The sequence below is a fragment of the Schizophyllum commune genome, assembly GCF_000143185.2.
Source record: "Schizophyllum commune H4-8 unplaced genomic scaffold SCHCOscaffold_4, whole genome shotgun sequence".
Taxonomy (NCBI): Eukaryota; Fungi; Basidiomycota; class Agaricomycetes; order Agaricales; family Schizophyllaceae; genus Schizophyllum; species Schizophyllum commune.
This window is the reverse complement of record NW_026089541.1, coordinates 83,623-108,104: the sequence shown is the minus strand read 5'-3', so window position 1 is coordinate 108,104 and position 24,482 is coordinate 83,623. Positions and strand designations below refer to the sequence as shown.

Sequence of the window (24,482 nt, the reverse complement as noted above, 5' to 3'; positions counted from 1 at the left end):
ATCCCTGTGCTCGATGCGCGTGAGTGTTCTGCACACCGCATTGTTGCACTGACTTATATGACGTCTCAGTTCTCTGCGCAACTCTCAGTGATTTAACAAGACTCCCGAGCGGGCGCAGCGATAGGCGCGCTACACTCAAGATGTGTACCCCGTGGACGTATATACGTCGGGGCCTGCATAGGCAGGCCCGTATCACCTTGCCCGCCTCACTCAGTCTCATTGTTTCCGCTCATTTGCTTCCTTCATGTCCTCCGCCCGACCACTACGTTCGACCTGCTCTGGTTTTGGGCTTCCAGAAATGATCGTGCAAACTGCGGTCGAATGCGTGTGTTATGGTGCGTCTGCGACCTCACCTTTCGCCGCTTTTTCATATCTCTGATCGTGCGCATGCAAAATTCTGCTTGCAGGTGTGCAAATGACCATCCTTGTGGCGACCTGGATTGCTTGAGGGTGCGTACGGACGTCGGAGCGCAATACTAAAGAATATCTCGTCCGGCCGTGCTGTATAGTCCGTCGTCGAAAAGGTTGTAAGTACACGCAGATGGCTATAGCTGAAGAATCACGGATTCCTGGAGCGCTATGGGAGCCAGATTAGAATCGACGATGCCTGCCCCCTGCTTGCCTTCACGACTCGTGGCGCAACATTCTGGTCGTGATAATGACCAAGCACTGCCAGGCGTCTCCAAACCTGGTCTCCTCCCTCCGTCCTGGCGCTCGTAGTCATTGGCACCTGCTCCACATTGGCGATCTCTTTCCTCGCGATGGATCGCACGAGCTCAGCGCGGACACCCGCCTCCTGCCAGCACGCGACGGGGATCGTGGACGGCGTGGAGCCCTTCGCCCTCATGGCGACGCGGGGCAACGTGAGTATGCGACTATTGAGACTTTGGGACAGACGACTGAGGTCATCTGCATAATACCTGGTGGACGCGGCGGTCGTCGTCTGGCGCGCGTGAGTGCTGTGGCCGCGTAGCCGCTGCGCAGAAGCCGCGCTGTCCGCTAGTATGCTCGTGGTTGCGTGTAAGGGAGAGCCCCGGATCCAATCTAATGGTGCTGAACGGCGGCAGTGGGTGTGGTGCTGGAGTTCGGCCTTCGCTGGGCGTGGCAGCGGCCGTCCGACATGCCTCTCCAAGACCGTATCTGGTTCTACGAGCTGCGCACGCTGGTGTGGCTTGGGCCCATGATCTGCGTCAATGTCCTCTCCGCGGCGCTGATCGGGAGGCGTGTCTGGTGAGTGGGCCATGGCCGCTCGCGCCGTACCCATTAGCTCGCAGGGAATACCAGCGCAACATTAGAGGCTCGCTGGGAAGGCTTTCTGGTCCGACAAGCGTAGAGCGGGTCCTTCTCGCGACCGGTGTTTTATGGGTATGTCTCCTGACTCCCGCATAATCCTATCCGGCTGCTGACGACGACGGCACGCCAGATAGTCTACCTCGTTGTTGTCGAAGGAGAGGTGGTGAGCGCTCTCCTAAATCGTACTGATCTGACAAAGCGGCCCGACGACCTGACTTTCTGCTTACCGCTCTCGGAGTACGATGTCTCACCAGAGCTGTGACGAACCTATGCTTAAGCCGAAGCGATGTCATATCGTGCGAATCTAGATAAATCGTCGACACCTCCGCCGGAGATAAGAACCAGACGGGACTTCAGGTGATGGTGAGCCCTCATACGCGCCGTCGTGTAACGCTCACGTCTATCCAAGCGCAAAGTGTCCTTGCGTGCGCCAAACAGCTACCGATACGCATTTGTCACAATATTTTTTATCGGTACAGAGTTTAGGAGGTACATACTCGATGACTAGACGTTCAACATTCACTCAGGACCCACCCCCCACTGTGAGCTCCGCAAGAAGACGGGCCCGCGACGCCGCTCGAAGGATGCAGCCCCGTCTCGTGCGCCAGCAATCCTCTGGTCGCGTCGTGGGCTTGCGCAATGGGCGTCTTCGTATGATCTTGCGCCGTACTATCTGTCGTAGCAGGATCCCATGCGAAGGACGTCGCGAGCTCAACGCGTCCCTCGAAGCGCAAACCGCGCGAAATTTCCACCTCGAGGAAGCTTTCCGTCTCAGGGCGCCGCATCGCCACCACAAGGATTACGACGGTCGGGTATATCCCCTGGACGTACGTGTGAGGGTCCGGGGACGGGCGCGATCGGGGGGTTGCTCACAGAAAGAGAATGGTACGCCTGGAGTATGACATCGCCAGGAGTGCTTGTGTCGGGGTCGTCTATGGCCGCCAGGATTATATATACCATCTGATTTTGCTATTACTTGCATGGCTCCCTCTGCCTGTGTCAGGCGTACGACGCACCCAAAGTGAACAAGAGATAAGGCCAGTCTCTAGAAGCACGACGAGTACCTTCCCTGGACCGGTTCTTCGTGAACCTCGGGAGAGGAAGATGCGCGCCTCGCGCTGGTAGCGCCTGAAGGTATATGTGAGTAACGCGTTCATGGCAGAGAAAGCATTGCGTACCATGTTCGCATGCCTATGAGCGCAGTGGTAAAGATGTTGGTGAGTAGAAGAGGGACAGCCCATATAAGCGTGAATGCAGCTTGGTGATCTATCTCCTCTCCTCGCACTCGCTTGCAGGTGATACGCGCGAAGTCAGCGATGGTGCAGACTCCCGAAGATCAATCAGGAGTAGTGTGAATGGTTAGGCTCACTTACCCACAACTGCGCCGACACACAGCGCTAGGATAGCTTTGATACGACGGCTATCTGCGTATAACACCCAAGCCCGCCAGACAACCACACAGATATCGGTCACGTACTGAGTTATGGGTTCAACGCGAGACATAAGTCGGAAGAAGCTGCAACTTACACTGCATCGAGCGGCCACAACAAGCAGTATGTCCACAACTCGAAGATTGATCGGACTAATCGCCAAGCTCGAGTTGGCCCTGATTTGCACCGCGTAGAATAGGATGGTTCCGATCGTTTTCAATGATGAGAAAAGGATGAGTGCGACGATGGCCGCAATGAGGCGATACGATCGTTGTTGCCGGCGCCTGCACGATCAATCTTTGGTGTTCACACGAGAAAGATGTTCGGGTCCTCACAATAAGATCGATACGGCGGCAGTGGCCAGTGCCAATTGCATTCCTGGAGACTCATTCCTGTCAATAGGAAGAATACAACTCTAAATCGTCGGACATACCATAGAATACACCGTCGACGCATATGACCACATGGGTGAACTGCATTCCAACAACGTCGACCGGCCCTAATGCTCGACGGTCCATGTTTTGACGCGGACTGGTCGATACAAGGGAGGGAGTAAGGCACCTTGACGCCGGAGTACTCGAGTACGCGCTTAATATGCCACTGTAACAGCCCCCAGTTGCACTGACATCAAGAACGGCGGGATTCTTGTCACGTAGAAGCGACGGACGAGCGGGAGGGGATTGATGAAATGGATCTGGACTGAGTGGCAGAGCGGTCAGCCATCATCGGAATCTGTATCAGGCGCCGCCCTCCCGTCTGTGATAGTGGAGTACGGAGTAGTCCACTGCCAAAATTTGAGAATTCCTAACTCACCAAAATTTCCACCGAAAGCGCGACATGACTCGGAAGAGAAGCAGGCTCATCTGTGATAGCATCTAGGCGGTGGCGCGGATGTCTCAGAAGAGTGTGTAGAGCCGTAGTCCGTGATATTATGCCCATTGATAGCAATGGCGGGTGCCCACCACGAAGATCACTCGTGGACTGCGGCATTTCACTGCAACCGTGAGTGGGTGAGTTTCAGATCGACCAGTGCTATAAAGATGCCATATTCGGGTTGAACACCTACTGTTACGACGTCGGCGGGACAGAGAGTATTTGCGTTCTTGGAAAGTACGATGTTGAAAGGGCCGGAGACTGTGTCGCAGTCGCGTAGGGAGCGACCAGCACGCGCACGCGGTATAGCAGGCAACCGTATTGCGAGTAACATCAGCAAGGACTGCGTGTTGATAATCGACACAGAGACAAAATGAGGGAAAAGAGGCCGTAGCCTACCCATGACGAAGAGGCGAAGGCCGCGAGCAGGAAAATGTTGCTTTCGGTATGTGAAAAGTTCAGCGCAGGCAGATCATTCAAATAGCGCATTGGTGCATGCACAGACAAGGTTTCTCAAAGTGGCGACGGCCAGAACGGGCGCGGAACATGACTGTGGCGGACAACGTTGTTTGTTGACGATTATTGACGGCGTCACCAGCGTGACATCCCCCAACGTGCTTCCATGCTTGTTTCCCTCCGCCATCATCGCGACTCCTCCTCCCTCTGGCTTTTTTCCTGCCCTCTCCGTCGCTCTCTACACGGACTTGAACCAATTTCTTACCCTTTATGTAGCGAATATGGAGTTGGCATCTTGTGGACTTCTGCTGCGCTGTATCTGCAATAGCAAGAACCCGCGCGGCCTTCGGACTCGTCTACTGGATTTCCAGGCGCTCGCGAGCTCGCGTATGCCTACTGCTGGAGACTGCAGTCCTGCCAATGGGGTGGCGCCCGATCATGGCTGATGAGCATTCGCGTAAGTCTTCCTGTGACTTACAGAGATTCACAGGGGATACTTGCCCGGTCGCTGGTCGATCCTCAGGATATTATCATCGTGAACGACAAGATAGGAATATGTAACTCGTCTAGCGATCATGTCAGGTAACCCGGATCTGCTTTGAGCCATGGGTCGTCAACAAGCGTTCAGAATTTGCAAGCTGCGTAAGCCTGTTCGACCTCTTTCCTCCTTACGACACATGCAACTGTTACCACATCCGATTAAGCACTCCATTGAAGTGGTTCGCTCTGCGATCGAGCTCGCCGAAGGCGCGGGACTTTGAGCGTTGGATCGATTCCCATTCACCAAGACTCGCAGCCCTGCTTCATGCGTCTCGGCCAGCGGACGCGAAGAAGCTGACATTTCTTCCTGACCATCTGCGCCGAAAGCGTCAGGAATCAGGGCGGAAACTGCCCGTCCAACATCGTCTTCACCCGCCCGAGCCTCCTTTCCATCGCGCCCATAATTTGCTCCCTCGCCCATCTCCTTGTCAGCTCGTCAACCCTCACGCCCAAAACCTTCCGCCGACGCCAGCTTCATGTGCACCCGCTCTCAGCTGTCTTCTCCGGATTTGCGAGGACAGTCACCGAACCCGCTCACGGACAGTTGCGGACCTCGTACCCGCTGGAGCGCACCCTCGCCCCAGGTCCAATGCGTACTCCCGTCATTCCAGCTGAGCCTTCAAGGCGCTGCACAACGTCACCCGAGCAAGGACGCGCTCGTACGTGGCCGCGCGGCTGCTCGTTTATCGTCCGATTCCGCCGCGGCTGTGCTTACTGTGGCGAGGCAGCGTCGCCCACTCACCTCTTGAGTATCGACAGCAGCGATGATTCCACGTACGATCCAATCAGATGCCGCGAGGCCTGCTGGTCGTGACTTCTAGTGGTGGGGCATTTCACCCTCACATCCCCTTCCTTCGCGCTCAGACCGCCCTTCCTTCGCGTTCAGACCGCCCTTCCGACCCACTCCTCCGGCGCTTCCCTGTACGCCACTTTACATCCCTTGCGCGCCTTCGCATCCCTTGCCCACCCTCACACGTGCCATTCCCACCTCCACACATTCCATCCCCACGTTCACACATTTCATCTTCACGTTCACACATTCCATCTTCACGTTCACACATACCATCCCCACCTCCACACATTCCATCCCTGCCCTCTCTCTCTTCTCGACTATAGGTCGGGCATAGCTTTTTCCCCTACCTCTTCTGTCATGTTTCCCCCTCATCCATCCTTAGTCCCACCGCGCCGCCTTCCCACTCACCGCGCCGCCTTCCCACTCACCGCGCCGCCTTCCCACTCACCGCGTCGTCTTCCCACTCACCGCGCCGTCTTCCCACTCACCGTGCGGTCTTCCCACTCACCGCGTCGTCTTCCCACTCACCGCACCGTCTTCCCACTCACCGTGCCGTCTTCCCACTCACCGCGTCGTCTTCCCACTCACCGTGCGATCCTTACTTCCGACCTACCATCTACTCCGCGCGCCCGCCCAATCGACCCTCCGCGCGCTCGTTCAATCGGCCCTCCGCGCGCTCGTTCAATCGGCCCTCCGCGCGCTCATCCAATCGACCCTCTGCACCGGCCTTCGCAAGTCGGCGCTCGAATTTCGCACCAATCCTGTGATCGACGATCCCGCTCGCGTAGTTTTCGAGGACTTGCTTCGCGCACTTCTCGAGTAAGCCGCTCGCGTCCTTCTCGTATTCCGCTCGCGTACTTATCGAGGACTTCCTTCGCGCAGCTCTCGAGTACTCTTCGCGTACTCCTCGAGTACTCTTCGCGCAGCTCCCGAGTACTCTTCGCGTACTTCTCGAGGACTTCCTTCGCGCACTTCTTGAGTAATCCGCTCGCGTACTCCCCGAGTAAGCCGCTCGCGTGCTTCTCGAGTAATTCGCTCGCGCACTTCTCGAGGACTTCCTCCGCGAAGTTCCTGACAAGATCTACAGTCACTCGCCCGTAATCTACAGTCACTCGCCCGTAATCTACAGTCACTCGCCCGTCCATTTTGCCATCGGCGTCGCCGTCTTTCGGCCATCGGCGCCATCGTCTTTCGGTCAGACTTGCCACCGTCTCTCGGGCATCGGCGTCACCGTCTTTCGGTCAGACTCGCCACCGTCTCTCGGTCAGACTCCCCACCGTCTTTCGGTCAGACTCCCCACCGTCTCTCGGTCAGACTCCCCACCGTCTCTCGGTCAGACTCGCCACCGTCTTTCGGTCAGATCTAGACTCCCCCAGCGGGCGCAGCAAATAGGTCGCGAGCTGGCGCAGCGAAGAGGTCGCAAGCTGGCGCGGCGAATGGGTCGCAAGCTGGCGCTGCGAAGAGGGCGCAAGCTCAGGCTGGCGCAGCAAATAGGCCGCAAGCTGGCGCCGAAAACGCGGTGTGGTTGGGCGCCGAACACGCGGTGTGGTCGTGCGCCGAACACGCTGTGCGGTCGGGCGTGATAAGTGGGCTGCCTTGGGGCGCGACGAGCAAGGTGCAGCCAGACGCGACGGACAGCAGGCTGCCGTCGCGACGAGCGGGATGCCGTGGGGCGCGACGAGCAAGGTGCAGGCAGACGCGGACAGCAGGCTGCAGCCTGACGCGGACAGCAAGGTGCAGCCAGACGCGACGAGCAAGGTGCAGCCAGACGCGACGCAGGCAGACGCGGACAGCAGGCTGCAGCCAGACACGACGAGTATACAATACATAAGCCAGCCAGACACGACGACCATACGATCCAAAAGCCAGCCAGACACGACGACCGTACGATACAAAAGCAGTCGTCGAGCGCTTCTCTGGCTCGGTCTCATCCCCTCGGACGCCTTGCGCGGGCGGGAGGGGTGCGCGGGCGGGATGGGTGCGAGGGTGGGAGAGGAGAAACACTCTCACTGCGTTGACGCGTCCCTCGCACTGTGTTGAGTCGTACCCTCCCACTGCGTTAGGCACACCCTCCCGCTGCGTTGAGTCGTACCCTCCCACTGCGTTAGGCACACCCTCCCGCTGCGTTGAGTCGTCCCTCCCACTGTGTTGAGTCGTCCCTCCCACTGCGTTGAGTCGTCCCTCCCAACATGTTGACTCGTCCCTCCCGCTGCGTTAGGCACACCCTCCCGCTGCGTGGACTCGTACCCTCCCGCTGCGTTAGGCACACCCTCTCACCCGCGTCGATAAGGGTCTGCCTTCGCGTCGTGGTGCGTCTGCGTCCGCGTCGATAAGGGTCTGCGTCCGCCGCGAGGAGGGTCTGCCTCCGCGTCTAGGAGGTCCTGCCTCCGCGTCGAGGAGCGTCTGCCTCCGCGTCAAAGGACGTCCTCTCCTCGACATCAAAGAGGCGTCCTCTTCTCGACATCAAAGAGGCGTCCTCTTCTCGGCTCGAAGGTGCTTCCTCGCGCTCTCCCGGCGACGTCCCCGCCCGCGTGCCCTCCCCACCCTCCCCGCCCGCGTCGAGAATCAGCTCGTCCTCGCGCTCTCCGAGCGTGGTACCCCCGCGCTCTCCCAGACGCCGTCCCCTCGCTCGTCCAGACGACGTCCTCGCTCGTCCCAGCGTGGCACCCTCGCTCGTCCAGACGACGTCCTCGCGCTCTCCCAGTGTGGTACCCCCTCGCCCGCGTCGAGAATCAGCTCGACCGGACGCCGTCAACCCGCTCCTACAATCCGAGGCGCGTGGAGGGGCCGAGCGAGGGGGGAGGGAGGGAAGGGAAGGCGAGGAAGGGCGCGGCTGAGGAGGAAAGGCAGCGGGTGTGATCGCAAGGCGAGCAGATTGCTTGGTGCGTAGAAAGGGCTGTAGTTGTGTAGAAAGGGCTCTAGTTGTGCTCGATGCTTTGTTCGGGCTCTGGTGGGGAGCGGAGATTGGAGGAAGGGCGAGGGAGGGCTGGCGAGGAAGAGGGGAGTTAAGAGGCGAGGAAGAGGGGACGCAGGGCGGGTGACGATGGAGGGCGAGGAAGGAGGCGTGAATGGCGATAGGCAAGAGGCGCGGATGGAGGAATGTATGATCGATGACGAACAGTACTTAGGGAAGCGGGCTCGGAACCGGCAATGTCATTGACGCAAGCAAGGAGACGACAGCAGGATGCATTGCGCCTGTGTGCGTACGTATCGGGACCGTTGTACGCGTACCTGTCGGGGCCGCTGTGCGCGTATGCATCGGTACAGTTGTGCGCGTACGCATCTGGACAGAGCAACCATCGTCACCGAGAGCGTTGGGGTCGGAAGGAGACTGGGCAGAAAGCGCGTGTTAGTTGGGGTGAGCGGGGGTAGCCGCGAGAGCTAGCGGGGGCGGTGAAAGCAAGCTGGCAGGCGCTGCGTATGGGAGCAGTGAGGGTGCGAGTCGCGGGTTGGGGTCCAGTAAGCGCATCGCAGGTCCAGCCAGCGCATCGCGCGTCCAACAAGCGTATCGCGGACCCAACAAGCGTATCCGTATCGCGCACACACCAGCCCGCCTAGCCCTCCTAGCCCCAGCACCCGCATCCCTGCCTCCCCCGACCACGATGGATGGCGGAGAGAGGCCGCGACGCGATCGGTCACAGCGCGGGGTCGCTGTGACACAGCGGGCGAGTCGGGCCGGTGCACGTCACGATCTGCCACACCCGTCCGTTCTCTGTCCGTCTGCGACCGTGGGCACGTCTACTGTCCTGCACCAACGCGTCCATTGTTTGTCGCCGACGCGTTCGTCGTCTGTCGCCAACCCGTCCGTTGTCTGCTTCCGACGCATCCATCACCTTTTCTCGCCTATGTATGCACGGTTTCTCACCTACATATGCTTGACCACCATCGCGCACTTGCCCGTCGCGAATTCTGTTCCGACTGCCGCGTCTTCAATTTCCCGCGTCTACAAGGCTTCAACTGTGTACGACGCTCCATCCATCGCGCTGGCCGCTCGTGAAGGCTGTCGCCAGCACGATCGCACTCGCCCGCTACCGCTATCCACGCGCCCCTCGCACCTCCCATATCCCCCCGCTACCCTTCCCTCCTCTCTTCCCCTCCCCTACCACCACTGCGGCATTCCCTTCGTCCTCTCCCCCTCCACCTTCGTTCCCTCTTCCCTCACCCGTCTCTCCTTCTCCTCTTCCCTCCCCCTTCCTCCCCCCATCTACCCCCCTAATCCCCCCTTCTCCTCTTCCCTCGCCCTCACTTCCCCTCCCCTCACACCCCATGCCCTCCCTCCCCTTCTCCCCCCTCTCCCTCCATGTCCCCCCCCCGTACCCTCCACCCTGCGCAGATTGTCGGGGGGGATGCAAGCGGGGGGACGCAGCTCAGGAGGGCGCAGACCGACGCAGGGGAGGGCGCAGACCGACGCAAGAAGGGAGGGCAGACCGACACAGAGGAAGGGGGGGGGCGCAGACCGATGCGAAGGAAGGGCGCAGACCGACGCAGCGAAGGGGAGGGCAGACCGACGCGAAGGAGGGCGCAGAACCGAAGCTCAGGAGGAGGGCAGACCGACGCAGTGAAGGGAGGGCCCAGACCGACGCGGAGGAAGGGCACAGAACCGACGCAGTGAAGGAGGAAGGGTGCAGACCGACGCGGAGGAAGGCGCAGACCGACGCGAGGGGAAGAGGGGACGACAGGCGCAGAGGAGGGTCCAGACCGACGCAGAGGAGAGCGCAGACCGACACGAAGGAGGGAGGGTCCAGACCGACGCGGAGGAGGGGCGCAGACCGACGCGAAGGAAGGGTGCAGACCGACGCAAGAGGCGAGGAGGCAGTCCGATGCAGCGAAGGAGGGTCCAGACCAACCGATGCGAAGGAGGAAGGGGCACAGACCAACGCAGAGGGGGGCGCAGACCGACGCGGAGGAGGGCGCAGACCGACTAAGGAGGATAGGGAGATCGACGCAAAGGCAGGGTCCAGACCGACGCGGAGGAAGGGTCCAGACCGACTAAGGAGGAAGGGCGCAGACCGACGCGGAGGAGAGCACAGACCGACTAAGGAGGAAGGGGCCGACTGACTAAGGAGGAAGGGCGCAGACCGACGCGAAGGAGGGCACAGACCGACGCCGCTCAGGAGGGGCACAGACCGACGCAGGGGCAGAGGGAGAGACCGACACAGAGCAGGGGGCAGACCGACGCGAAGGAGGGCGCGGGCCGACGCGAAGGAGGGTCCAGACCGACGCGGAGGAGGGAGAGACCGACGCAGAGGAGGGCACAGACCGACACAGAGGAAGGGGGGCAGACCGACGCGAAGGAAGGGGGGTAGACCGACACAGATAAGGGGCGCAGACCGATGCAGAGGAGGGCGCAGACTGACGCAGAGGAAGGGCGCAGACCGACGCAGAGGAGGGCGCAGACCGACGCGGAGGAGGGTCCAGACCGATGCAGAGGAGGATCCAGACCGACGCGAAGGAGGGGTCCAGACCGACGCGAAGGAAGGGGGCCGACCGACACGGAGGAGGGGTCGGATGAGCGAGGGGAGGGCCCAGACCGACGCGGAGGAGGGGGCAGACCGACGCGAAGGAGGGTCCAGACCGACGCGGAGGAAGGGGGAGGGCGACGGGAAGGAGGGGCGCCGACCGACGCGAAGGATGGCGCCGACCGACGCGAAGGAGGGCGCAGACCGACGCAGAGGATGGGCGCAGACCGATGCAGAGCAGGAGAACACCGACACAGTGAAGGGCAAGGGTGACGGACGCAGAGGAGGGCGCAGACCGACGCGGAGGAAGGGGGGCAGACCGACGCGAAGGAAGGGCAAGGGTGACCAGCGCAGGGGAGGAGCACCTCGCCGGTGACGGAGCCGAGGAGGCAGACCGACACAGGGGAGGGAGCGGACGAGCAAGGGGGAGGAGCAACCGACGCAGAGGAGGGGGGGGGAAGAGAATGGGGGATGGGGGTTAAGTGAGTGGGGAGGGAGAGGAGGAGGGGGAAAGAGGTGCACCTGCCATGCGCCCTCGCCCTGTCTTCGCTCGTTTCCGCGCGCTTTTTTGTGCGCTTCTTCTTTCGCTCTTTCGCTTCTTTTTCCCAATTTCGTACCTTTGTTTTTTTTTTTTCAATTTCGTACCTTTCGTTTCCTCAATCTCGTACCTTTCGTTTTTTCAATCTCGTACGCTTCTTCTCATTTTCGCTCGTTTTTCTGCGCCTTTTCGTTTGCTTTTCCTGCGCCTTTTCGCGGGCTTTTCCCCGCTTTCGTTCGTTCTCACTCGCCTTTCGTCTGCGCTCCCCCCCTCCTCACCACCTTCCTTCCCCTCTTCCCTCCTCTCTCCCCTCCTCTCTCCATTCTCTCCGTTCCTGCCCGCTTGGTTTTCCACTTCGCTCCCCTCTCCCCTTCCCCTCCTCTCCGTTCTCTCCGCTACATCTCGCTTGCTTCCCCCCCTCCACTCTCCCCTCTCCCCTCTCCCTCCGTTCCCTCTCCCTCCGTTCCCTCCGTTCCTGCCCGCTTGTTTTCCGCTCCGCTCCCTGGATGGCACCCGCACCCCCGCTGCTTCCGGGGGGGGGGTGTCTTCGCCCCTCGCCTCTTCGAACGGGCGGGTCTTCGACTCCGCCTCTTTGAGGGGCGTGTATTCGACCTACACTTCTTTGAGGGGCGGGAGCGATGGACGAGAGGGGCGTACCTTCGCCCCTGTTTCTTCGAGAGGGCGTATCGTTGCCGCCACCTCGTCGAGGGGCGTATCTTCACCTCCACCCAGGAGAGGGGCGGGATCGAGCGAACAAGGAGGGACGAGGCGAACAAGAGGGAAAGAGGGGGACGAAGGAGCGAGGGAGCGAGCGAGAAGGGGGGGAGAAGCGGGGCGGAGGGAGAAGGGGGGAGAGGGCGGCGAGGGGGGTTGGGAGGGTGATGAAGGGAGAAGGGGGTGACGAAGGGAGGGACGAGAGGAGCGGGGAGCGCCGCTTTGAGGCGGCGTACCGTCGCCGACGCCCGCTTTGAGGGGGAGTCCCTTCACCTCCACCGCTTCGAGGGGGGAGGGAGGCGCATTTGCGCCTCCGCCACATTGGGGAGGGCGCCATGAATGGGCGGGGGCGGTGAACGGGAAGGGGTGCGTGCGATGGACGAGAGAGGGGCGTACATTCGCCGCCACCTTGTCCGACACCTCTTCGAGGTGCGGGAGCCTGCGCCTTGTCGAGGGGCGTATCTTCGCAGCCACCGCTTCGGGGTGCGTATCGTTACCTCCACCTCGTCGGGAGGCAGGGAGCCTGAGACGGACGAGAGGGGCGGGGAGTCGAAATTGAGGGAGTAGGAAGGGGAGCGTGCGATGGACGAGAGGGGGCGGGGAGTCGAGGTTGAGGGAGCGAGCGAGAGATTCTATGTGACACCATTTGCGACTTTGCAGCCTTGTCTTGTGCGCTCTGCCAAACGGGTGGATGTGCGCTCTGTGCCAGACGAGTCGATGTGCGTTCTGCCAGACGGGTCGATGTGCGCTCTACCAGACGGGTCGATGGGTCGATGTACAATTAGAAAAACACGATGGAGCATTCGAAAACATGATAATTAATGGATCACTTCTCCTTCGACGATTCGAACATGAGCATGGCTCTCCCAAACCGCGCATCACTACAGCGGTAGCTGCGGGCTCTCCGCGCACGTGGTGTGCACGTCCTCGTCGAGAATCGCTGTCCGCACCTCGAAGTTTGCCATTCGCACCTCGAGGTACAGCTCCTCACAGCCGAGCCTGTCCACCACACAAGCAGGTCCAACCAAGCCCATGCTATCGTTCTCGCGTTCTAAACCCCCCACCCGCCTCCTAAATCCCCATAAGCCCTCGCCCTCCCACACCTCCTAACCTCCCCACTCTTTGTTTCCTTGAGACTCCATGTCCCCACCCACCCCCCCCCCCCCCCCACACACACACACTAATCCACCCCACACGCACCCCACCCCCTAAAACTCCACCCATCCGACACTCACATACTCATTATCCGGCCCGTGACTCCCCATCTCGCAGAGGTGCACCGCGCGCACGTCGTACGAGCCGAGCGAGATGGGGATGGGGTGGTGGGGGACGACTATCGCGGAGGTGGGGCGGTGAGGGATGGAGGTGGGGTGGTGAGGGACGGGGAGGGTTGGGTGGTGAGGGGTGGAGGAGGGGTGGTGAGGGGTGGGTGATGAGGGTTGCGCGCTCGAGGAAGCTGAGTGAGCGCTTGAAGCCGTTGGGCGAGAGTTCAGACCCGCTGTGTGCGCGTCCGAAGCCGGGTGCGCTAGAATATCGACCTCCACCACATCCACCCGGATTTGTGATCTCTCGTTCCCAGCCGCCGCCGCATCAACATCGCCGTCCGCCACGTTCCGCGCGATCGCGCCTCGCGCCACATTCAGTGCGACCTCGCCCTCCGCCACATTCCGTTAGGGTTAGGGTTAGGGTGACGGCGGGAAGGAAGAAAGTAGAATGGATCAGGGCGGGCGGGAGCGGCGGGGGAGGAGGACGGCGGGAGGGAGCGGGAGTGGAAGGAAGTAGAAGAGGCGAGCAGAAGTGCGGGAGAGAACGAAGCGCGCGAAACGAAAGCAGGCGCGCGGGAGAAAACGAAGCGCGCGAAAAGGCCCGGTAAAACGGAACGAAAAAATCGAACGAAAGAAAGGGCGCCAGAGCGCATGGCACTGGGTGCTCCCCTCTGCCGCGCATCCCCAGGCTTGCTTAACTCGTCGGGGGGAGTTGCTTGCCGCATCGACGCGTGGGGGGAGTTGCTTAACTCGTCGGGGGCGTTGCTTGCCGCACCGACTCGCCTGCCCTCCCCTCCTCAGTCGGCCGCTCTCCCCTCCTCTGCGTCGGCTGCCCCTCCCCTCGCCCCTCGCCCCCTCACACTTTACCGTCCTCTGCGTCGGTCTGCGCCCTCCTCTGCATCGGTCTGCCCCCTCCTCTGCGTCGGTCACCCCCTGCTCTGCGTCCTCCTTCCCGCCTTCCTCTGCGTCCTCCTCTGCATTGGTCGCCCCTCCCCTCCCCACTCACTTTACCCCCCTCTGCGTCGGCTTCCCCTTCCTCTGCATCGCTCATCTCCGCATCCCCTCCCCCCATCCCCCTCGACTATCTGCTTCCCGAGCCGTGCGGGGATCTCCTACCCGAGCCGTGCAGGGTGAAGGGTTGGGGAAGGGGGAGGGGAAGGGGGAGAAGGGGGAGCGAGGGAGTAGGTAGAGGGGGGGAAGGGGAGAAGGGGAGAAGGGGAAGGAAGGAGGGAAGGGAGTAAGGGGGGAGGGAGGGATATAGGGGGAGGAGAGATAACGAGGGGGTACTAAGGGGAAGGAGGGAGTTTGGGAAGGGGGAGGAGGGCGAGGGAGTAGGGCGAGGGGAGTAGAGGTCAGGGAGGGAAGGGAGGTCAGGGAGGGAAGGGAGGGAAGGGAGGGAAGGGAGGGAAGGGAGGGAAGGGAGGTCAGGGAGGGAAGGGAGGGAAGGGAGGGAAGGGAGGGAAGGGAGGGAAGGGAGGGAAGGGAGGGAAGGGAGGGAAGGGAGGGAAGGGAGGGAAGGGAGGGAAGGGAGAGGATTGAGAGAGGAAGACAGGAGGGGACGGAGCGAGGAGTGCACGGCCGGATTGGCCGAGGCAGCCGCGAGCGCGTGGGGTGAGTGTGATCGTGCTGGCGACAGCCTTCACGAGCGTCAAGCGCGATGGATGGAGCAGCGTACACAGTTGAAGACGCGAGGTTTGAAGACGCGACAGTTGTAACAGAATTCGCGACGCGCGAGTGAGCGATGGTGATCAAGCATATATAGGTGAGAAACCGTGGTAGATGCGTTGGAAGCAGGCGTCGGTGGAGGACAATGGACGCGTCGGTGATAGACAATGGACGGGTCGGCAACGGAAAAGGGACGGGTTGGTGTAGGACAGTAGACGTGCCTGCGCTCGAAGACGGACAGGGACGGCGACAGACAACGGACGCGGGTGGCAGATCATGACGCATCGTGTACCGGCCCGACTCGCCGAAGCGCGCCGGCCCGTGTCACAGCGACCCCGCGCCGTGACCGATCGCGTCGCGGCGTCTCCCGCCGTCGATCGTTGGTCGGGGGAGGGAGGGACGCGGGTGCTGGGGCTGGGTGGGTGAGGCGGGCTGGTGTGTGCGCGATACGGATACGCTTTTTGGGTGGGCGATGCGCTTGTCGGATGCGCGATGCATTTGTTGGACGTGCGACTCGCAACCTCACTGCTCTCATACGCAACCCTTCCAGCTTGCATTCACCGCCCCCCTAGCTCCCACCCTCCCCCTGCTAGCTCCCACTCTCTACCCCCGCTCGCCTCATCCACCACGCGCGTTCTGCACCGATCTCCTCCGACCCAACGCTCTCGGTGACGATGGTTGCTCTGTCCCAATGCGTACGTGCGCAACCGTCCCGACACGTACGTGCACAACGGTCCCAATACGTACGCGCACCACGGTCCAGATACGTACGCACACAGCCTGCCGTCGTCTCCTTGCTTGTGTCAATGACATTGCCGTTTACGAGTCCGCCTCCCATTGCCATACACGAGCCCGCCCCCTGCCGCCCGCAACTCCCCTACCGTGCGCATACATCCCTCCACCCGCGCCTCTTGTCTCCCCCTTCGTCGCCCTCTCTCCGATCCCCTTCCTCGCTCTTCCCCCCCCTTCCTCGCCTACCCTCTCACCCCTGCCTCGCCCCTTCCTCGCCCTTCCTCCCCCCCCCCCCTCCACATCAGAGCCCGAGCAACGCGCCGAGCACACCCACCCCGCCCACCTTGCGATCGCAGCGCAGCACCCCGCGTCAGTTCGCAGCATTCCCTTCCCTCCCTTCCCTCCTTCTCCCCTTCTCCCCTTCCCTCCCTTCCCTCCCTTCCCTCCCTTCCCTCCCTTCTCCCCCTCCCTCGCCACTCCCTTCCCCCCTCCTCCCTTCTCCCTTCCCTACTCCCATACCCCCTTCCCTCCTCTCTCCCGCACCCGCAGTACACGCCTCGGATCGCAGGAGCAGTACACGACACGCCTCGGATCGCAGGAGCGGATGGACGAGCTGATTCTCGACGCCGGACGAGCTGATTCTCGACGCGGGCGAGAGGGGACGCGGGCGAGAGGGCGAGAGGGCGAGAGGGCGAGAGGGCGAGCGGGTACGCGGGCGGAGAGCACGTTGGGAGAGCGCGAGAGGGTACGCGGGCGGGAGGGTACGCGGGCGAGAGGGGACGCGGGCGAGAGGGTTAGCGGGCGGGAGGGCGACAGGAAGCACGTTGGGAGAGCGCGAGGAAGCACCTTCGACGTCACCGCCACCCCTCCGAGGGGCGTATCTTCGCCTGCGCCGCTCCGAGGGGTGGACCTTCACCTCCACTTCAGGGAGGGGCGTATCTTTGCCTCCGCCGTTTCGAGAGGGGCGTACCCTCGCCTCCACCGCTCCGAGGGGCAGGGACTCACCGCCACCTCTTCGAAGAGACGTACTTTCACCTCAGCCGCTTCGAGCGGACGTACTCTCGCAGCCACCTTTTCGGGGGGCGTGTCTTCACCAGGCCGCTTGGAGGGACGTTTCTTCGCCCGCGCCTCGTCGAGGGGTGGACCTTCACCTCCACCTCTTCGAAGGGTGCGTGCTTTCGCCTCCGTTTTGGAGGGCGTATCCTCGCCACCACCTCTCCGAGGGGCGTATATTCGCCTCCGCCGCTTCGAGGGGCGGGATTCGCCGCTTCGTGGGGTGTGTTTTCGCCCCCAATTCTTCGAGGGGCGCACCCGCATCTCTACCGCTTCGAGGGGAGGGCGTACCTTCGCCGCCGCCACTTCGGAGAGCGGGGAGTGAGCGATGGATGAGAGGGGCGGGATCGAGTGATGGACGAGAGTGCGCGATGGACGAGCGAAGGTGGGAGCGAGAAGGGGCGGGGAGCAGGCGATGCATGAGAGGGGGCGTATCTTCGCCGGCGCGTCGTCGAGGGGGAGCGTGCGAGAAGAGGGGAGATGGGTCGAGGGTGAAGAGAGTGGGAAGGGGAGTCGAGGGTGAAGAAGGTGGGAGTGCGCGATGGAGCGAAGGATGGACGAGAGAGGGGCGTGGATTCGTGAGAGGGCAACGAAGGGCCGGACGAGGGAGCGAGGGCAACGAAGGGCCGGACGATGCGAGCGAGAAGGGAGGGACGATGCGAGTGAGCGGGAAGGGGCGAAGGGGGCGAGCGGGAACGGGGGCGGACGGTGAGCGGGAAGGGGGCGAGGAGCAGGCGAAGGAGCGAGGGAGAAGGGGGATGGGAAGGTTAGTGACGATGTAAAGGGAGGGAGGAAGGGACCAGAGGGAGCCAAGACGTTGCTGTCGACCGGAAGCAGCGTCGCGGGTCCCTCTTGCAGCAATCACCTCCCTCGGCAATCACATTCAGGAAAGGATGGCTACATCTATCATATAGAACGTCGGATATGAGCACTGAACTCGATTGCGATGTGATACCACTTCACTGGTGACTTTGCAGTCCTCGCTTGTGCGTCCTCCCGACGGAGAAATGTACGAGTACCACTACACTCACAAAACCGCAACGGATCGCTTCTCCTCCGACGATCCGAACATAAGCACGACTTTCCCAAACCGCATCCTACTCCAGCGGTGGCCACGGGCTCTCCGCGTACGCACCCATCACCCTCCCGTCCATCGACCCATCGACCCCTCCTCGCCTACGCTCGTTTGTCCCGATCTCCCCTTCTTGCTCGACTCTCCCCTTCGTGCTCGACTCTCCCGTTCTTGCTCGACTCTCCCGTTCTTGTTCGACTCGACCCTCTGGTCCCTTTCTCTTCCTCGCCTGCGTGGCCCTCTGTTTTTAGCGCGTCTCCCCCTCCCTTGCCCTCCCTCTCTCTCATCCATCGCCTGCTCCCCGCCCCTCTCGTCAATCTACGTTCCCCGCCCCTCTCGTCAATCTACGCTCCCCGCCCCTCTCGTCCCTCCCTTGTCCCTCGCTCGACCTTCGTCCCTCCCTTCTCCTCCGACTCCACGCCGCTCCTCTCGTCCATCTCAGGCTCCCCCGCTCCTATCGTCCGTCTCAGGCTTCACGCCCGTCAACGAGACGGCGGTGAAAGCACGCCCCTATTCGTCCATCTCAGGCTCCCCGTCCAATGGAGAGGCGGCGAATATCCGCCCTCCCGTCAATCGCACGCTTCCCCCCCCCCCCCCCCTCTCCTGAGGCGGTGGCGGCGAAGGCACGCACCTCTCGTCAAGTACACGCTCCCCGCCCCTCCAAGCGGTGGGGATGAAGGTACGCCCTCCCCTCGAAGCGGCGGAGGCGAAGGTGCGCCACTCGACAAGGTGGAGATGAAGATACGCCCCCTCGAAGCGGCAGAGGCGACTCTACTTCTCCAAGAGGCGCAGGAGACGATACATCCCTTCGAAGCAGCGGAGGTGATATACCCTCGAAGGGTTGAAGGGACGCACCCCCCGGAGGCATAGGCAGAGGTACACCCCCCAAAGGCAGCGGAGGCGAAGGTGCGCCACTCGACAAGATGGCGGCGAAGAAACTCCCCTCCGAGCTGCGCAGGTGAAGATACCTAGCTGTAGACGTCAAGATGGAGAATGCCACGAGACGTACATTGCATCGAGACGCGGCAAGTTGGGCGGAATCTGCAGCTACTTGAGCCTTTGACTCTGGACCGCCAGGGTATCTGGTCAATTCCAAGACGTAGAAAATCATGTGTCCAACGATCCCCAATGTCGCGCACAAGGCGAGCGGGACGACGGCCGCGAGCAGGTGAGCTGACTTGTGTTCCCATTGTCTGTACGAATCAGACTGGCCTTGCACCGGTGATACAAGCCCTTACAACAACGTAGCGAAAACGGCGAGCGTCAACTCCATCTGCATACCTGTCGATGTATCCTCTTCGGTGATGCTGTAGAGTTCGGTGGCGGCCTACGCACCATGGAAACCGCAGTTAACGCCAACCGATAGGACTACCACGTGTGCCCGGTCGAGGCCGACTGTACTCCCTCCTGCGGGATCCATGAGTTGACGCTGATTAGATACACTGTTCAGGATGGTGGTCTGGCGAAGGGTGCGTCTCAATCGAGGATGCGCACATTATATAGCCCTCTGGAAGCGCCATCCGGCACTACGATATCAGCGACAGCGCGCGCCCATCACGGCGAAGACACAGAAGCGGGAGCCACGATTCATACCGCATCAGAAACAGTTGTGCAGCAGTGCGGGGAGTGGTCGAGCGTGCTCACGTTCGAGGTCCGAGTCCCGCTGATGAGGTTGCTCTTCTCTTCCATCGCGGGCGGCTCGCATCTCCCGTATCATCCATACATGCGAGAGGCGCCTACCTCCCGCAACGACAGTCGTATATACCGACTGCCGACACGCCGAATAGCGCAGCTGGCGGTCGGATTTCTCGCGAGGTCTGGTCGCTGGGAGAACAACATCGTCAGCCGCGCGAAGAAGGCGCTAGGGGCTTACCGGACTTTCCACCTTCGGAGTCGCGCACGTCGACGGGCCCGAAGGCAGTGCAAGAGCTTGACGAATTCAGAGCGATCCATTATCCCCCTCATCGCGTGAATGAGGCTGCTCTCCCCTTCTCTGGGAGTTGCGCCTGCCTCCATCTCGTCCCAGGCTCTTCCCCCAGCTCGCCCATTGCCCCTTGCCCCTCCCCAATCACAAGGATATAAGGTGTAGGTCTGCACCAAAGAGTCGCCATCCGCCCCCGAAACCATGCCAGCACCAACAGACAAACAAGCGCCGCTCCCGCCTTCGTGCGCCCCGCATCCTGTGATTCTATCGTGGCGCGCGCCGCCCACGACCTCCGTTGAAAAGCTAGTAGGACGGGAAAAGAACTCACCGGATACGAAGCAGCCCTTGGCGCGCGGCATACGAGGCCAACGGCCCGTCGGATGCCAGGGGAATATAAACGCAGGTCGCACACGAAGTCAAAACCCATGCCATTGGTCTCGCGCTGCTATCGCAACACCAGCTGAACGCTTTTCAGAACTCCACGCACCCGACGCTCACATACTCGTTATCGGGCCCATGGCTTCCCATCTCGCACAGGTGTACCGCACGCACTTCGTACGAGCCGAGAGAGATGGGGATGGGGTGGCGGGGGACTGCGGATGAAGGTTGCGCGGTCGACGCCGCCGACACAGCGGTTGGCGCTGCTGGGTGAGAGTTCGGCGCTGCTGTGTGCGCGTCCGAAGCCGGGTGCGCTGGAATATCGACCTCCACCACATCCACCCGGACGTCGGACTTCTCTCCCTCATTCCGCGCGACCTCACCATCCGCCACGTTCCGCGCGACCTCCCCATCCGCCACCACCCGCGCGATCTTACCATCCGCCACAACCCTTGCAATCTCGCCCCGCGCGCGCACATCGGGGACAATCGCATCCCCGCCCGCCTCGATCTGCTCCTGCGCTTCAGCGTCCAGTTCAGCTTCTTCCGCGGCGGCGATGGCATGCTTGAGCATGGCGGTTTCCGTGCTGGCGCGTTTGAGCATGGCGGTTTCCGTGCTGGCGCGTTTGGGCATGGCTGCCTCCGCGTCGGGCGCCTGGTGCGCACTCATGGGCGTTCTTGTTCACTCGCGGGAACGAGGACTGCACTCACCTCCTTCGCGTGTCCTGGAAGTACCGCACCCAGGAGCTTTACCGCGTCCGACTGCAGCACGTCGGTGTACGAGAACGCGAGCCGCCTCCGCGGCTTCTTGCGGTGCGTGGTGTTGAGGAGGGTGACGTGTAGCTAGAAGGAAGACGAGCGCGTGGTTGAGCGAGGTCCCTCCGGATAGAACCCACACCAACGCCCAGCACAGCAGGACGCACCTTCAACGGCCTCGTCTCCGTCACGTACCCCTCCCGACGGAAGGTCTGGTGCACGAGGTCGGCGATCGCGTGTAGGGAGCTCTTTGAGCCGTCGTGATTCACAGGGGGCGGGGCCTCGTCCGCCTCCCCCACCCCAATATCCCCCTCGTCCTCCACCTTATCAACACCCTCCCCCTCCCCCTCGCCCACCTCCCTCGGCCCCACCCACAGCACATGCGCCTCCCGCCCGCCCTTCTGCGTCTTCAGCACGCCGAGACGGTCCAGCTCGACCCGCGCGGGGCCGAGCGCGGCGAGCTGGGGCGCGAGCGACCGGAGGAGGGCGAGCGCGGTGGACACGGTTTTTTGAGGTGGAGGGGGGGTGGCAGTTGGGGGAGTGTTGGGCGCGAGAGTGTTGGGTGCGGGAGGGGGAAGGGCGCCGAGTGCAGTCTGCGCGTGGGATTCGGTCTGCGCGTGGGATTCGGTCTGCGCGCGGGATTCGGTCTGAGCGTGAGTGGCAGCGCTGACTTCGGTCTGAGCGTGAGCGCTGCCTGCGGTCGGGGCGCCGGTCGGGGCGATGGGCGCCGTAGTCGCCGAATCCTCCTTCTCCAGGCGCATCACACCCAGGGTCAAGTGTACCCGCCGCGGGTCGATGACGATGCTCCTGTCGAGGCCGGCGACGGGGGGCGAAGCGGCGAGGAGCGCGTCGCCGAAGGCGGTCAGGCGCGCGCGGAGCGTGGGGTCGCTTGCCTGTGGGTGGTGTGAGCATACTGAATGAACGGGTTAAAGGGAGATGGGGGAAGGAGCCAAGGGGCAAGGAAAGATGGGGAAGGAGGGAATGGGGAAGGAGGGAAGGGGGAAGGAGGGATGGGGGAAGGAGAGATGGGGGAAGGAGAGATGGTAATAGACGTACCAGCGAGAGCGACAAGACTGTCGATGAAGGACCGTCAGCTCGCGAGCTTTGACGTAGGAGGAGAGGATGTTGACTCACAATGCGTAGGGCGCGGAGCTTGCTCCTTCGCAGGCCCCTTGTCCTTTTTTCCCATCTTCGTGCGCTTGTTCTCCTCTACTACATCCGCCTTCGCGCTTTCACCTTCGGCATTTCGTGCCCCTCCCGCGACCGCGGCACTCGTGCCTTCAGCACCCGGTAATTCAACCCTAGCGCGCTTCTTCCCCTTCCTCTTTTTGTCTCTCGAAACTTCCCCTGCCTGGCGCTGTTGAGCCTGTTGCGTAGCACTCGTGGTACTGTCTGTCCACGTATTTCCTTCCGCCATTGTAGCGACTTCCTCGGTCGCGCCGACGGTCGCACCCTCATCAGCCGCCGCGCTCTCAGCAACCGCCACGCCCTCAGCAATGCGGGCCCTCCAGCCTGAGGCACGTCCACCGCGCACACGCCCTCGTCCACGACCTCTACCTCTGCCACCCCGACCATCTCTCGAAGGGGCGTCGGATCTCGACGGCGCCGTCGTTGCGCTTGCCACAGCCGGGCCAGTACTAGCTGCAGAAGTGTCTGCCATCCTACCCGTGAAGGAGACGTACGGTGTCGTCGATGAAGGCCGATATCCAAAACAGGAATTGACTTTGGCATGACGTCATGGTCACGGGCTTGTGGTGCGTCACGGTTGAACTTGAACTTTGATTGGAATGCCGAGAACACGAATGGGGGTCGAGAAAAAGTGAGGGAGAACAGCGAAGCGATGATAACGTGCTAAGGTTTTTAAGGAGTGCAGATGGATGTCAACGCGATGACAGTTGTGATAAGGCGCTCCGAGTCCTAGACCCGATAGTAAGTAAGAGCAAACTCCTGGATGGAGCCGAAGCGCTCCAGGTACAGCCAAATCGGAATGAGGAATGGTCCATATACCCGCACTTGATCTGCGCGGATACTGATTTCCAAGCGCCGCAACATCGTGCCAAACGGGTCATGACCCTCTACAAACCTCGACAAGCTCTCGATGCTGTCGTGCTCGTCCATCACCACCACCGTGCGCAAATTGGGCGCGAAGAGGTGGTCTAGGATGAAGTAGCCGGATTCGGAGACCGTAAGAGAGGTGAGTGCGGGCACTGCGACCACGCCCGACGTTGTTCGGTCCCTGGAGCACCAGAGAAAGTGGACCTCCAAGTTCTCCAAGTTCGGCAGAGACCTCACCGCGGAGATGAGTGCTGAGAACTGGTCCGACGTGTAGACGGAGACCATCAGGTCCGTGACGGTCCGCGAGGCGGGGAGCGCGAATGCGAACGAGTAGACATTGCACCACAGCGCGATTTGTCGCGCGTTCGTGGCGCGCGCGAGGAAGGTGAAATCCTTGATGTACGACGAGGGTAGAACATCGATGAACGCGGACTCGAAGTGCGGCCCATAGGCGATAGGGCTAGGTGACGTGTTCAGGGATACAAGAGGATGGCGGTGCGCCACCGCGCGATATGAGGCAGCACCAAGCCCATGAATTCCTCAAAGACGCTGTCGGACTGCGAGATGCAGGCGACCGTGATGGGCGTCCCCTTGCTGCGCGCGAGGGCCAGTGCGGTATAGTCGCCCGTTCGCCCCGTCCAGTTCCCGACGGAGATGGTCGCCCAGAGCGCGGGGCTTGCGAGCGCGATGTCGCGCCACTGCGGGTTCACACACGCAACCGTGTGCGCGATCTGGTCAGAGCGCCGTAATAGGGGTGCGGCCCCGTATACGTGCACGAAGATCTTCGACACGATCTCGAAGGGCAGAGCGGTTGCGGGATCGATGCGCTCGGTCGCGTGGAGAGCGCGATCGAGGTTGGGAGGGTCGCTATGTGGGAAAGTGAGATAGCCGAGAGGACTGTGCCGGATCGCGTGGCGTATGGCCGAGTTGACGTCGAGCGTATGGGGGCGCCAGAGCGTGCTGCAGTTTGGCAGGTCGAGGGTGAACTTCGATTCGTACTCCAATTGCGCATTGCGTGCGTGGATATGGCACATGTTCAACTTCTGTCAGAAGCCGTTAGTCCGTGTACGCGAGGGCAATTCTGACCACGTACCAAGCCCGAAGACCACACGTACGCGCTGCAGATCTAGCTGCGCGGGGGTCAGTTATATATGCTCAGGAAGGCATTGTCTCACCTTGATCATGTCTTGGGCAAAAAAGTTCCGAGCTGTGTCTTAAAAGCCGATTAGATCAATTACTGACCATGCGCGATGCGACGCGGCGGTTGCTCGCAGGCACTGAACCAGTCTTGCAAACACTGAGCCAATCTCGCAGAAATTTGGGAGTTCTTGTCGTATTTCCAGCAGCGACGGTCTCTGAGGCAGCAGAGACGCGGAAGGCCTGAATTATGCCATTCTGAAGCCACACAGAGCTTTCGTGAGCGCGCGTCGAAGGGAAGAGCTCGGGTCTATCAACCGGCTAGCCCACACGCTGCACGCGCCTCGCAG

General features: G+C 61.7%; 13 protein-coding genes across 13 annotated transcripts; 4 read left to right on the top strand and 9 right to left on the bottom strand.

Moving 5' to 3' along the window:
- The first annotated feature begins 117 nt into the window (after positions 1-117).
- On the top strand, positions 118-465 carry SCHCODRAFT_02617113 (uncharacterized protein). Its single transcript, XM_050344787.1, has 2 exons — positions 118-335; positions 408-465. Exon 1 carries the CDS (start codon positions 141-143, stop codon positions 300-302), a length of 162 nt encoding a protein of 53 aa, XP_050200830.1. The 5' UTR covers positions 118-140; the 3' UTR covers positions 303-335; positions 408-465.
- On the bottom strand, positions 443-1,243 carry SCHCODRAFT_02686115 (uncharacterized protein; the record flags this gene model as incomplete). Its single annotated transcript, XM_003032404.3, has 1 exon — positions 443-1,243. The coding sequence occupies one exon, from the start codon at positions 1,241-1,243 to the stop codon at positions 578-580; it is 666 nt and encodes a 221-aa protein (XP_003032450.1). The 3' UTR covers positions 443-577.
- Positions 1,244-1,666: 423 nt separating this feature from the next.
- On the bottom strand, positions 1,667-3,394 carry SCHCODRAFT_02210277 (uncharacterized protein). Its single transcript, XM_050342079.1, has 8 exons — positions 3,157-3,394; positions 3,059-3,108; positions 2,821-3,007; positions 2,667-2,769; positions 2,472-2,619; positions 2,310-2,421; positions 2,167-2,253; positions 1,667-2,114 (listed from the first exon to the last, which is right to left on the bottom strand). The coding sequence occupies exons 1-8, from the start codon at positions 3,187-3,189 to the stop codon at positions 1,806-1,808; spliced, it is 1,029 nt and encodes a 342-aa protein (XP_050200829.1). The 5' UTR covers positions 3,190-3,394; the 3' UTR covers positions 1,667-1,805.
- Positions 3,395-4,149, bottom strand: SCHCODRAFT_02210276 (uncharacterized protein). Its single transcript, XM_050342078.1, has 3 exons — positions 3,996-4,149; positions 3,537-3,939; positions 3,395-3,422 (listed from the first exon to the last, which is right to left on the bottom strand). The coding sequence occupies exons 1-2, from the start codon at positions 4,083-4,085 to the stop codon at positions 3,715-3,717; spliced, it is 315 nt and encodes a 104-aa protein (XP_050200828.1). The 5' UTR covers positions 4,086-4,149; the 3' UTR covers positions 3,395-3,422; positions 3,537-3,714.
- Positions 4,150-6,001: 1,852 nt separating this feature from the next.
- SCHCODRAFT_01198424 (uncharacterized protein) lies at positions 6,002-6,530 on the bottom strand (the record flags this gene model as incomplete). The annotated part of the gene is made up of 2 exons (XM_050341219.1): positions 6,002-6,234; positions 6,290-6,530. 2 exons carry the CDS (start codon positions 6,528-6,530, stop codon positions 6,002-6,004), a joined length of 474 nt encoding a protein of 157 aa, XP_050200827.1.
- On the bottom strand, positions 6,430-7,362 carry SCHCODRAFT_01120486 (uncharacterized protein). Its single transcript, XM_003032403.2, has one exon. The coding sequence runs from the start codon at positions 7,314-7,316 to the stop codon at positions 6,696-6,698; it is 621 nt and encodes a 206-aa protein (XP_003032449.1). The 5' UTR covers positions 7,317-7,362; the 3' UTR covers positions 6,430-6,695.
- Positions 7,363-10,580: 3,218 nt separating this feature from the next.
- Positions 10,581-11,244, top strand: SCHCODRAFT_02210210 (uncharacterized protein). Its single transcript, XM_050342077.1, has one exon. It carries the CDS (start codon positions 10,719-10,721, stop codon positions 11,115-11,117), a length of 399 nt encoding a protein of 132 aa, XP_050200826.1. The 5' UTR covers positions 10,581-10,718; the 3' UTR covers positions 11,118-11,244.
- Positions 11,245-11,523: 279 nt separating this feature from the next.
- Positions 11,524-12,846, bottom strand: SCHCODRAFT_02496258 (uncharacterized protein; the record flags this gene model as incomplete). The annotated part of the gene is made up of 2 exons (XM_050343037.1): positions 11,524-11,994; positions 12,040-12,846. Coding segments are annotated over 2 exons (1,278 nt in total), but the record flags the coding sequence as incomplete, so codon positions are not given.
- A 3,516-nt stretch (positions 12,847-16,362) lies between these two features.
- Positions 16,363-17,136, top strand: SCHCODRAFT_01088509 (uncharacterized protein; the record flags this gene model as incomplete). Its single annotated transcript, XM_003032994.2, has 1 exon — positions 16,363-17,136. The coding sequence occupies one exon, from the start codon at positions 16,363-16,365 to the stop codon at positions 17,134-17,136; it is 774 nt and encodes a 257-aa protein (XP_003033040.1).
- Positions 17,137-19,178: 2,042 nt separating this feature from the next.
- Positions 19,179-20,141, top strand: SCHCODRAFT_02210074 (uncharacterized protein). The gene has a single exon (XM_050342076.1). It carries the CDS (start codon positions 19,370-19,372, stop codon positions 19,853-19,855), a length of 486 nt encoding a protein of 161 aa, XP_050200824.1. The 5' UTR covers positions 19,179-19,369; the 3' UTR covers positions 19,856-20,141.
- A 137-nt stretch (positions 20,142-20,278) lies between these two features.
- On the bottom strand, positions 20,279-22,129 carry SCHCODRAFT_02698588 (uncharacterized protein; the record flags this gene model as incomplete). Its single annotated transcript, XM_050346921.1, has 5 exons — positions 20,279-20,839; positions 20,896-21,027; positions 21,108-21,833; positions 21,997-22,013; positions 22,075-22,129. 5 exons carry the CDS (start codon positions 22,127-22,129, stop codon positions 20,279-20,281), a joined length of 1,491 nt encoding a protein of 496 aa, XP_050200823.1.
- Positions 22,130-22,826: 697 nt separating this feature from the next.
- SCHCODRAFT_02210070 (uncharacterized protein) lies at positions 22,827-23,374 on the bottom strand. Its single transcript, XM_050342075.1, has one exon. The coding sequence runs from the start codon at positions 23,278-23,280 to the stop codon at positions 22,858-22,860; it is 423 nt and encodes a 140-aa protein (XP_050200822.1). The 5' UTR covers positions 23,281-23,374; the 3' UTR covers positions 22,827-22,857.
- Positions 23,375-24,142, bottom strand: SCHCODRAFT_02210069 (uncharacterized protein). Its single transcript, XM_050342074.1, has 2 exons — positions 24,089-24,142; positions 23,375-24,038 (listed from the first exon to the last, which is right to left on the bottom strand). Exon 2 carries the CDS (start codon positions 24,027-24,029, stop codon positions 23,469-23,471), a length of 561 nt encoding a protein of 186 aa, XP_050200821.1. The 5' UTR covers positions 24,030-24,038; positions 24,089-24,142; the 3' UTR covers positions 23,375-23,468.
- Positions 24,143-24,482: the final 340 nt, after the last annotated feature.

Coding starts and splice junctions, on each gene's coding strand:
- SCHCODRAFT_02210277 (XM_050342079.1), bottom strand. CDS start 3,189: ATGTGGTCATATGCGTCGACGGTGTATTCTATG. Junction 3,109..3,156: donor CGTCGACGGTGTATTCTATG/GTATGTCCGACG, acceptor GACAGGAATGAG/TCTCCAGGAATGCAATTGGC. Junction 3,008..3,058: donor GCCGCCGTATCGATCTTATT/GTGAGGACCCGA, acceptor TTGATCGTGCAG/GCGCCGGCAACAACGATCGT.
- SCHCODRAFT_02210070 (XM_050342075.1), bottom strand. CDS start 23,280: ATGGTCTCCGTCTACACGTCGGACCAGTTCTCAGCACTCATCTCCGCG.
- SCHCODRAFT_02210074 (XM_050342076.1), top strand. CDS start 19,370: ATGCGCACATTATATAGCCCTCTGGAAGCGCCATCCGGCACTACGATA.
- SCHCODRAFT_02210276 (XM_050342078.1), bottom strand. CDS start 4,085: ATGCGCTATTTGAATGATCTGCCTGCGCTGAACTTTTCACATACCGAA. Junction 3,940..3,995: donor CCTTCGCCTCTTCGTCATGG/GTAGGCTACGGC, acceptor ATCAACACGCAG/TCCTTGCTGATGTTACTCGC.
- SCHCODRAFT_02617113 (XM_050344787.1), top strand. CDS start 141: ATGTGTACCCCGTGGACGTATATACGTCGGGGCCTGCATAGGCAGGCC.
- SCHCODRAFT_02210069 (XM_050342074.1), bottom strand. CDS start 24,029: ATGTGCCATATCCACGCACGCAATGCGCAATTGGAGTACGAATCGAAG.
- SCHCODRAFT_01120486 (XM_003032403.2), bottom strand. CDS start 7,316: ATGAGACCGAGCCAGAGAAGCGCTCGACGACTGCTTTTGTATCGTACG.
- SCHCODRAFT_02210210 (XM_050342077.1), top strand. CDS start 10,719: ATGCAGAGGAGGGCGCAGACTGACGCAGAGGAAGGGCGCAGACCGACG.